The following is an 11,449-nucleotide window of genomic DNA, read 5'->3' on the forward strand; positions in this document are numbered from 1 at the left end:
GATTTCATTACTGCTGAGCCACCAGGGAAGCCAACTTGAGTCTTAAGTCAGCATTAATTAGACAGACAAAACAGCATGGGGGTCACATGAGGGGTTAGGTAGCTCATTGAACAGCCTCCAGTTGGAGATTAGAGGTAGCAGGGCTCCATTCTGCTATAAACATAGGCATCTCAGGCAGTCTGCAGAAGCTGGCAACAGCTAAAAGTGGACTCAGACAATCAATCAGCTGGCAGACTGTTGCCAAGTCCTAGAAGCGAGGACCTGCCTTAGGGCAGTGCCAGGATGCGGCTGTGGAAATGCAGCAAAGGAAGAATCAGTGAGGCCTGACCATGTTTGGGGTGTAAGAGGCCAGGGAAGGGAGGGGCACCTTGACTCGTTTTGAGGTTCAGCACCCAGAGAGAGCAGTCATTACTTGCCTAGCAGTAGAGAACGTTCAAGAGCGGTCAGCCTTAGGAGGGAAAGTGATGAGGAGATGTGGATCTTACATCCTGAGCTGCAGAATTCATAGAGCTCTTAGGGCAGTTTTGTAACGAATGGCCTTCCTAGAAGAGCATTTCTCATGATTCATAGGTAAAGTTTTCCATTTGTTTGGCTGTTTTTTTTTTTTCCTTTAGAAAGCTCTCAACGGTTGGGTAAAATATTAGATGTTATTTAAATTCAGCAGATTTTATTATTCTAAATCCAGGAACTTATATATTTTCAATATTTTTCTCAGCTAGAACATGAAATTGTTACTTACCTTGACTCATAATCAAGTTTTTTAAAAAGAAGGTGGCAAAACAAGGATTTGTCTGTTTATAAATCAGGCATCAATGTATTATACATTTACATGATGAAATGCCAGGTGGTTGCTTTGAATTATAAGCCTTTGCAATTCAACTTGTACTTCCTTCAGAGCCTCCTCAACCCACTGTTTTCTTTATTCGTGGTCATTATTCTACAGTGACTTTTGAGAAGTAGTTTCTTAGAAAGAGTACAGATTGGATTATTTCTCTTTATTGAATTGAAATTCTTAACTAGGCTTTCCGTTACTGAACTATGGTATCCATATTAGGCGAAAAAGGCTAGTTGGATTCATTAAGGTAGTGTTTCAGAATTAGAGTCATCCATGAAAGATTCCCTAACAACTCAGGCAAAATTTAGTAACAACCATGAAAATTCATATGAGGGGAAAAGTGGCAACAAGAGGAATTTGAATTACACATGATAATGCCGAAAAACTTCATTAATCTTCTTTCAGTGATGCTGCTCAAGATAAACTTGACTTTCAGTTCTGGGATGTATTCTTTATTCAGCAATTGGGTCTTCCAGGCCCAGCACGGCAGTGGTCCTAAGGAAAAAGAAACTCCCCTTTGACGGTTTATAGAACATTCTGCTTTGATATGGAACCGTGTCTGGAGCGTGAAAAGAATTTTCTTTAACATGATAAGGAGAAAAGATCAGGCTTATTTTTGATGTTCCGACACTTATTTGACAGTCTTTACAGCTATTTTCAGTTCTGACCTGACTCCTTTTTCTCTTGCTAGTTTAAGATTGGCGGAGAATGGTGGACGTGGATCGATTACAGCCGCTTCCAGGAGCTCATTCAGGAATATGAAGATAGTGGCGGATCAAAAACTTTCAGCGCAAAGGATTATATGGCCAAAACGCCTCATTGGGCCTTATTTGGTGCCAACGAAAGAGGCTTTGATCCCAAGGATACCAGATATCAGAGAAAGAACAAATCAAAGGATATTTCTGGATGTTGAGATTGTCTGAATTTAGGATACCGAAGGACACAAACCGATGGCTGCAGAAGGTTTTCAGACTCCACTGTGATTTTTTTTCCAAGGACAGGTTACACAAATAATATTTCACATAGAGAAGGGCGTGAGGAAGAACATGGGGCCACAAGTCATGTCCCAGGGCTCAGGAGAGAGCAGCCACACTGGAGTGCCTGGGACTTGGCCTGACCATCTCTTTCTAGAGCTCAGTCCCTTTTCTGAATTTACTTCTGAAAGAAAATCATCTTGAGGGGGAAGTCCATAAGCATGATTAGTTTTGAATTACAGCTAGGAAGACTCGCTGGAATGCCATCCATGGGAGTGTTGCACAGTGTGAATTTCTGTTTCTCTTCCCTCACTGTGGGCTATTGGTCTTCTGTTGATTGTACTACCTTGAGGTCCACGTGTCTGCTCACCGTAAGACCTCCATCCCTGTCTTATGTCTGAAGAGAACACCTCCTGAAAGTAACTTAAATTGTCATCATTCTCAATTATTTTAAATACCACATAGATGTCTTTAAATTTTTGCTTAGTTCCAACCTTTAAGAAATTGAATCAGATCTAAAACTGTACTAGATTTCATTGTTCCCATACAAATTGCCATAGAAGGTAGCGTGTGAGCTGGAGTAGAGTAAAATCTCCTGTAAGAGGAATTGTCATAGGATGTCACTGAATAATTAGTCTCACACACTGTGAAACAGTGAGTACAGTTTGCTTTTGCTTTGAAAAGTCAGCATGTAAACTCTCATCGCTACACTTCTAGTAGGTTTCCATCTTCTTTCACTCTTGTGCCCTAGCTACTTTCTGCCATGTGTTTTTTAAAGCTCAATTTTTGTTCTAGTTGAAAACATCAGTAATTTTTTTTACAAGTATTCGTTATTTAAAAAATTCCTTTACCCTAAAAATCTAATAAATATCTTTTGTAAAGACTTGGACCACACATTTTCTTTTGAGAGCTTATTTTAAAGATGTTTCTAGTCCTGTGTCTCTAAGCCCCATCAGACCCAACCCCCCCATATTCTCTTCTGAAGTTCATAATGATATCATCTACCTACTCATTTAGTTGAAAACTGGGCACTGTATTTATATCTGAGTGATAGAGTCAAAACATGTCTCTCTGTTGTGCCATACAGTGAAATGTGATGTTCTTCAGCCCACCACAGCTTCACATCCCATGATCTGTTAACTCCTGAGACAAACAAGGGACGGGAGTGATCCAGGCCAGCGAGGCAAGATCTCAGTGAAGCTCGGATGTGTTGGTGGTCATTGAACAGAGATGGAAAATCACCATAAAGTAGAGCAGTGCTATATGGTAAGAGCTCATGCTGTGGAGCACACAGATGGGCTGCTGTTTGTGACAGTTAACTGAGCACACAGCTATTGGAAACACTTCGGGGGCTGCTGTGAGAAGCAGGGCAGGCAGCAGTGCCTGTTTGACTTTGGACTGTCCTTCAGCCTCCTTTTCAACCAGGCACCTCTGCTTTACTTTTCATGCATTGAGGTTCTGCTCACAATTTAATTTGAACAAAAATATTCTGTTGCTTCAAAGGAAAAACACACAACGAACTTTTCACCTCCCAAATGAACCCTCCTGATGCCATTAGCTTTAAGTATATAAATGAGCAGTTTTTCTCCCCTTGCCATCCAGGAAGTGTTTGCTTTATATTTTTTAAAAATAGTGTGGCATATTAATCGTGGTTCACAGACACAGCAGAAAAATTTAAATGCCTTGGGGAAGAAAATACAGTAGAATCCATATGAAAAAAAGTTCAGTGTTTGCTGAGCAGTATTCAAGTAGAAGAGATGGAAAGGTTGAATGTTCTTAGAAGGTGAGCTGCTTAGAAAATAGCATTCTAGATGTCCAGTGGAAGTTCTTGTTGGAGTCTGAGCCAGTGATTCCCACATTCTGCTGAAAAACCAGCCAGGTAAAAATAGTTAACAAAATTCCAGAAAAATCATTATTCAAGGAAAATCCCTTTACAAGATATTAAATCATGTTGTCTAAAATAATTAAGACAACATGAAACAGATCAACTTTCAAAATGACAGAGTAAGAACCTCAGAACTTACTCTCCCTCTAAAACAGTGAAAATATGGGCAAAACCACTAAAACCAGTGACCTGTAGCATGTCACTTACTCACCCAGTCATGTCCAACTCTACGGCCCCATGGGCTGGAGCCCGCCAGGCTCCTCTGTCCATGGGATTTTCCAGGCAAGAATACTGGAGTGGGCTGCCATTTCCTCCAGGGACTCTTTCTGACCCAGGGATCAAACCTATGTTTCCTGCATTGGCAGGTGGATTCTTTACCACTGCACCACCTGGGAAGCCCATGAGTTGTAGAACTCTTGACAGTTTAACCAAAGCTTCACCATGAGCTAAAAATCATCTATTAAGAGAAACTACTGAACCTCAATGAAAATGAACAGTTTACTTCTCATCAGAAAGCATAGAGGCCAGAAGACAGTGGGATGATGTCTTTAAAGAGCTGGAAGAGAAGACTTCCTACTAAAAATTCTATATCTAACTAAATTTTCCTTCAAAATTAAAGAAATTAAGACATTTCCAGATAAGCAAGAAGTAAGAATTCATCACCAGCAGACCTGCCTACAAGGAGGAGTCCTCAGGCCTTAATGAAAGTATGTTAGCCACTAACTTGAAACCACGCAAAGAAATAAAGAGCATTGGTGGCAGTACCTATGTAAGTTTTATAAAAGACGATATAAGTGTATTTTTGTTTGTAACTCTCCTGTCTGCTTTATAAGACAACTGTATAAAGCAATATTTATAAAAACTGTGTTAATGGACTTAGAATGTATAAAGATGTGATTTGTATGACAGTCATAGCACAAAAGAAGCGAGGGGGGAACCAAGGTATATTGGAGCAAGTCTTGATTACCCACTGTTGAAACCGAGTATGTTTCCAAAGTGAATTGTTTTAAGATGCTAATTGTAATCTCTAGAATGGCCGCTAAGAATAAATTTTTAAAATTACAGTAAAAATTTTTTTGCTTCCAGTTTCAATGTGTGGATTTTTAACCCTCACACCAAATAATTTTCCAGTACCAGCTGGGTGTCCTCCATTTCAGCTTAATTCTGACATTGTCTGCCTGGAGGTAGCATCAGATCCCACAGGTTAAGTGCTCTACCCCCCCAGCCTCAGATGCCGGTCACAAGTCCACTTTGTCACCTGCGCTTCTGATCAGCTGGAAACAGGTATAAACTGGAGGTTCCTTGGGTTTGATTAATGTGCTAGAGCAGCTCACAGAATTCAGAGCAACATTTTACTTACTAGATTACTGGTTTATTATAAAAGGATGTAACTCAGAAACAGCCAGATGGAAGAGATACAGAGGGCAAGATATGTGGGAAGGCAAGGCTTCCATGCCTTCTGTAGGCACACCACTCTCCCCAGATCTCCATTTGAACACCAATCTGGAAGCTCTCCAAACCCAGTTATTTTGGGGTTTTAATATAGAGGTTTATTACCTTGGCATGCTTGATTACATCATTGGCCATTGGTGACTGACTTTAATCTCCAGCCCTTCTCCCCTCTCTGGAGGTCCAGGCATGGTTCTGAAAGTTCCCAACCCTCTAATCACCTTGTGGGTTTCCCTGGCAATGAGCCCCCTTCTTTAGCTACCTAAGGGCTTTCCAGATGTCACCTAAACATAACGAAAGACTGCTTTTGTTGTTATTGCTCTCATCACTTAGAACATTCCAGGTGTTTTAGGAGCTCAATTCTAGGAACTAGGATGAAGACTGAATATATATTTCTTATTATAAATCACAGTATCACAAAGAAGAGAATTTAAAAGGTATACTAGAAAATACCTGTTTAGCACAAAAGAAGACAGCAATAGGAATAAAACAACAAAGACCTAAGACATTCCAAAAAAGCAAAAATGCCAGGCATAAATCTTACCTTATTGGTAAGTATATTATGTAAGTAGATTAAATACCCTAATCAAAGGAGGCAGAATGTATTTTTCTTCTAAATCCAATTATATGCTGTCTACAGTAGACACATTTTAGATTCAAAGACTAGAGGAATTGAGACAGATATACCGTGGAAGCAGTGACCAAAAGAGAGCTGGAGCGACGGTACTAATATCAAAACATAGACTTTATTTTAAATTAATTTATTAATTTAATCAGAGGCCAATTACTTTACAATATTGTAGTGGTTCTTGCCATACATTGACTGACATGAATCAGCCATGGGTGTACATGTGTTCCCCATCCTGAACCCCCCTCCCACCTCCCTCCCCATTCCCATCCCTCAGGGTCATCCCAGTGCACCAGCTCTGAGCACAGTCATCTCATGCATTGAACCTAGACTGGTGATCTGTTTCACATATGATAATGTACATGTTTCAATTCTCTCAAATCATCCCACCCTTGCCTTCTCCCACAGAGTCCAAAAGACTGTTTTTACATCTGTGTCTCTTTTGCTGTCTCACATATAGGGTCATTGTTACCATCATTCTAAATTCCATATATATGTGTTAATATACTGTATTGGTCAAAAACATAGACTTTAATACAAAAAATTATTACTAGGGACCAAAGGGATGTTTTATAGTGATAAATTTTAATTATTATAATTATTTATAATTGCATCTTAATAGAAAGATGTAACGAGCCTGTAAGCATGCATGGACCTAACAATAGAGCCCCAAAATTCTGTGAAACAAAACCTGACTGAATTGATGGGAGATGATTCAGTAGTAATTGGAGACTTACATAACCCACTTACAATACTGGATTGAACAACTCAGCCAAAGACCAACAAGAAAATGAGATTTGAGCAACACTGCGAAACAAGTACACCTAACAGACCTCTTAGAATACTCCACCAAAAACACCTTCTCAAGTGCCCATGGAACACTCTCCAGTAATAGACTATATGTTAGGTCATAAAACAAGTCTCAATAAATTTAAAAGGATTGAAATTATACAAAGTATATTCTCTGACCAATGGAATGAAGTTAGAAATCAATAGCAGAAGAAAATTTGGAAAATTTCATAAATACGTCGACATTACCCAACATCCTAAATAAACAGTGGGTCAAAGAGAAAGTCACAGGGCAATTAGGAAAGACTCTGCTGCTGCTGCTGCTAAGTCGCTCAGTCATGTCCAACTCTGTGCAACCCCATAGATGGCAGCCCACCAGGTTCTGCTGTCCCTGGGATTCTCCAGGCAAGAACACTGGAGTGGGTTGCCATTTCCTTCTCCAATGCTTGAAAGTGAAAAGTGAAAGGGAAGTTGCTCAGTCGTGTCCGACTCTTAGCGACCCCATGGACCGCAGCATATGGGGCTCCTCTGTCCATGGCATTTTCCAGGCAAGACTACTGGAGTGGGGTGCCATTGTCTTCTCCGAGGAAAGACTCTGTAATGAATGAAAATGAATATACAACATACCAGGACTTATGGGATGCTGCTAGTGTTGTGCTTAGGGGAAAATTTATAGCTGTAAATGCCTACATTAAAAAGAAGATACATCTCAAATTAATAACTTGACCTTCCATCTTAAGGAACTAGAAAAAGGAACAGCTAAACCCAAAGTGAACTAGAGGAAGAAAATAATAAACACTAGGGCAGAAAAGGTCAGTTCTCATTCCAATCCCGAAGAAAGGCAATGCCAAAGAATGCTCAAACTACCGCACAATTGCACTCATCTCACACACTAGTAAAGAAATGCTCAAAAGTCTCCAAGCCAGGCTTCAGCAATACGTGAACCATGAACTTCCAGATATTCAAGCTGCTTCTAGAAAAGGCAGAGGAACCAGAGATCAAATCGCCAACATCTGCTGGATCATTGAAAAAGCAAGAGAGTTCCAGAAAAACATCTATTTCTGCTTTATTGACTATGCCAAAGCCTTTGACTGTGTGGATCACAATAAACTGTGGAAAATTCTGAGAGAGATGGGAATACCAGACCACCTGACCTGACTCTTGAGAAACCTGTATACAGGTCAGGAAGCAACAGTTAGAACTGGACATGGAACAACAGACTGGTTCCAAATAGGAAAAGGAGTACGTCAAGGCTGTATATTGTCACCCTGCTTATTTAACTTATGTGCAGAGTACATCATGAGAAACGCTGGACTGGAAGAAACACAAGCTGGAATCAAGATTGCCAGGAAAAATACCAATAATCTCAGATATGCAGATGACAGCACCTTTATGGCAGAAAGTGAAGAGGAACTAAAAAGCCTCTTGATGAAAGTGAAAGGGGAGAGTGAAAAGTTGGTTTAAAGCTCAACATTCAGAAAACGAAGATCATGGCATCCGGTCCCATCACTTCATGGGAAATAGATGGGGAAACAGTGGAAGCAGTGTCAGACTTTATTTTTTGGGCCTCCAAAATCACTGCAGATGGTGATTGCAGCCATGTAATTAAAAGACGTTTACTCCTTGGAAGGAAAGTTATGACCAACCTAGTTAGCATATTCAAAAGCAGAGACATTACTTTGTCAACAAAGGTCCGTCTAGTCAAGGTTATGGTTTTTCCTGTGGTCATGTATGGATGTGAAAGTTGGACTGTGAAGAAAGCTGAGCACAGAAGAATTGATGCTTTTGAATTGTGGTGTTGGAGAAGACTCTTGAGGGTCCCTTGGACTGCAAGGAGATCCAACCAGTCCATTCTGAAGGAGATCAACCCTGGGATTTCTTTGGAAGGACTGATGCTAAAGCTGAAACTCCAGTACTTTGGCCACCTCATGCGAAGTGTTGACTCATTGGAAAAGACTGATGCTGGGAGGGATTAGGGGCAGGAGGAGAAGGGGACAACAGAGGATGAGATGGCTGGATGGCATCACCGACTAGATGGACATGAGTTTGGGTGAACTCTGGGAGCTGGTGATGGACAGGGAAGCCTGGCGTGCTGCGATTCATGGGGTCGCAAAGCGTCGGACACGACTGAGCGACTGAACTGAACCTAGGGCAGAAATAAACAAAAGAAAAGCAAAACAAAACTTAGTGAAGCCAAAAGGTGGTTCTTTGAAAAGATCAACAATATTGGCAGACCTTTAGCTAGGCTCATCAAGAAAACAGGAAAATGTAAATCGTTAAAATCAGCTATGAACACAGTTTTGTAAATATACTAAAAGATATGCTTTGTGATTATACTAAAAGCTATACTGTACAACTTAAGTGGGTAGATTTTTTGGTATATGAAATATATCTCAATACAAGTGTTTTAAAAACACAGAGGCAAACTTTAATGTATATGAAACCAATATAGGATAAAATCAGTGAACATTTTGGAGAAAAATTATGTATTTTTATGTTTATACTAAATACCAAAAAGTCAAATGAAACAAAAATCTCAGAAGAAACCTTGAGTGATGAAGGCCTTTCTTGACCAATGGCTTCCAACTTTCTCATGCATTAGAATCATCTGGGTGTGTTTGTGTGTGTATGTGTGTGTGTGTACAGTAGTGTCTGATCTTTGCAACACCATGGATTGCCCACCAGACTTCTCTGTCCATGGAATTTTCCAGGCAAGAATACTGGAGTGGGTTGCTACTTCCTACTCGAGAGGCTCTTCCTGACCCAGGGATCGAACCCGTGTCTCTTGCGTGTCCTGTGTTGGCAGGCAGGTTCTTTACCACTAGCGCCACTTGGGAAGTCCCAGAATCATCTGGACGGCTTATTAAAAAAGATTTCTGGACCTCTGAGTTTCTGATATTGCAGGTGTGCAATGCAGAAGAATTTGCCTTTCTAACAGTTTTCTGCATTTTACAAATGCTGGTAAGAGACCACACTTTCAGAACCTCTCATAGATACAAAACTGGTATAAGAGTTACAGAGGTCGGGGGAGGAAGAACATTGCAGATAGAGGACTAAGCATGCTCAAAGACCAGGTAGGGAAGGATCGTGGCACCTTTGAGTAGCTATAGGCAGGCCACAGTGGCTGGAGGATGCTGCAGAAGAGGTAGGAAAGAGCCCAGCCACTCAGGGGAACCAGGAGAACAGAATGGTGATGACTCAGGAAGACATAGGCCAGTCCAAGCCCTAAGAGCAATTATGCAAAGGAACAGCGTGATTAGATTTGCATCTTAATAAGATCACGCTAGCTTCTGGTTGGAAAAGAGCCTGGAAAGACCAAAAAGGGAAGGCGATGAGGTGATAGGTGTTTTTGTAGAACAGGCCAGAGCTGATGGCCTGGGAGGTGGCCTTTCAGCAGTGCCTGTCCTTGTGTGCTGCCCTGGTGGTTGGAAGGGAGGAGAGTGGGCAGATTCGAAAGAGACCTTAGGAGGAAACAGTGATGGGTTTGGCCACTGATGGGTGGGGGAGGGTGGAGAGCAGGGAGGCAGGAGGGATGAGTTGTCAAGGATGACTCCTGGGTTTCTGGCTTGAGAACAGGAGAGATGATGGTGCCACTCTGCAGGCTGGCTGAGACTGGAAGGGGGCCAGGCCTGGGGGAGATCCTGAGTTCATCTGTGGACATGTGGGCTTAGAACCGCCCAAGGCTTCCAAGGGGAAGGTTGAGCCAGCAGTCAGGCATACAGGTCTGGGGTAGAAGAAAGGTTATTCCTGGAGAAGAGCCAAGTATACTTCTTATACTTAAGAAGGGCCAAGGTCACCTTAGAAGAGAATATAAAGAGAGGAGTGGAGAGGTCACACCTCTAGGACCTCTAGCAGGTAAGGGTGGGACAGGAAAGAAAGTCCCCTGACATCTTTAACAAAGGAGACAGAATAACCCGATCTGTGGAACCACAGAAACCTGTGGTGAGGGGTGGGGATAGATCAAGAAAAGACTGGAGACAGTTTCAGAGGCAGCGAGAAGTGAGTCACCAAAGAAAATCCCTTGGATGGGGGTCCTGATCAATACTTGCAGGGCAGTGTGCCCACCAGTGAGAGTATTTGAAAGCTTTTTTAAAAAATTACTTTTTGTTGGAGCATAGTTGCTTTAAAACGTTGTATTAGTTTCTACTAGACAGCAAAATGAAACAGATGCATTTATCCATGTTAAAAGTGCAAGTCACTCAGTTGTGTCCAGCTCTTTGAGGCCTCATGGGCTGTCCATGGAGTTCTCCAGGCAAGAATACTGGAGTGGGTAGCCGTTCCCTTCTCCAGGGGATCTTCCTGACCCCAGGACTGAACCTGGGTCTCATGCATTGCAGGCAGACTACCATTTGAGCCACCAGGGAAGCCCATATGTATACATATAGCCCTTCCTTTTTGGATTTCCTTCCCATTTAGGTCACCACAGAGCACTGTGTAGGGTTCCCTGAGCTATAAACATTAAGTTCTCATTATATATCTATTTTATACTTAGTATCAATCTGTAGAATCTAGAAAAAACGGTTTAGATGATCTTATTTGCAAAACAAATAGAGACACAGACATAGAGAACAAACAAATGAAGACTTTTTACCGACAGAAGATGTTTATGATATAATGCTGTTTAAAACTCAGAATACAAAATCAGTTATCATCATAATTATATAAAAATCCTGTGTATGAAACAACCGATAAATGAACATCTATTATTTTAATTAGTCTAGCACTGTAAAAGGTATGAGGAAATGTGTTTTCTACCTTATAGAGTCAGCCTTTAAGCTTTTTCCTTAAATAAAATCCTGAAGTTGGAATTCAGCCTATAGTTGGAGTTAAATCTATTCAAAACAGCATATTTTGTCAGCTGAAAGATTATTTACTCTTTTGTTTTTCTT

The 11,449-nt window shown here is 41.1% G+C and overlaps 1 protein-coding gene across 1 annotated transcript in view; it reads left to right on the forward strand.

The window, feature by feature from the left end:
* LOC102188999 (S-adenosyl-L-methionine-dependent tRNA 4-demethylwyosine synthase) overlaps nt 1–2,703 on the forward strand; it is a 141,028-nt gene extending 138,325 nt beyond the window's left edge. The window contains exon 16 of the mRNA XM_005697765.3: nt 1,527–2,703. Within this exon, the coding sequence (XP_005697822.2) occupies nt 1,527–1,748 (222 nt within the window). The 3' untranslated portion in view covers nt 1,749–2,703. The remainder of the gene's footprint in view (nt 1–1,526) is intronic.

Source organism: Capra hircus, chromosome 25, assembly GCF_001704415.2.
Source record: "Capra hircus breed San Clemente chromosome 25, ASM170441v1, whole genome shotgun sequence".
Classification (NCBI taxonomy): Eukaryota; Metazoa; Chordata; class Mammalia; order Artiodactyla; family Bovidae; genus Capra; species Capra hircus.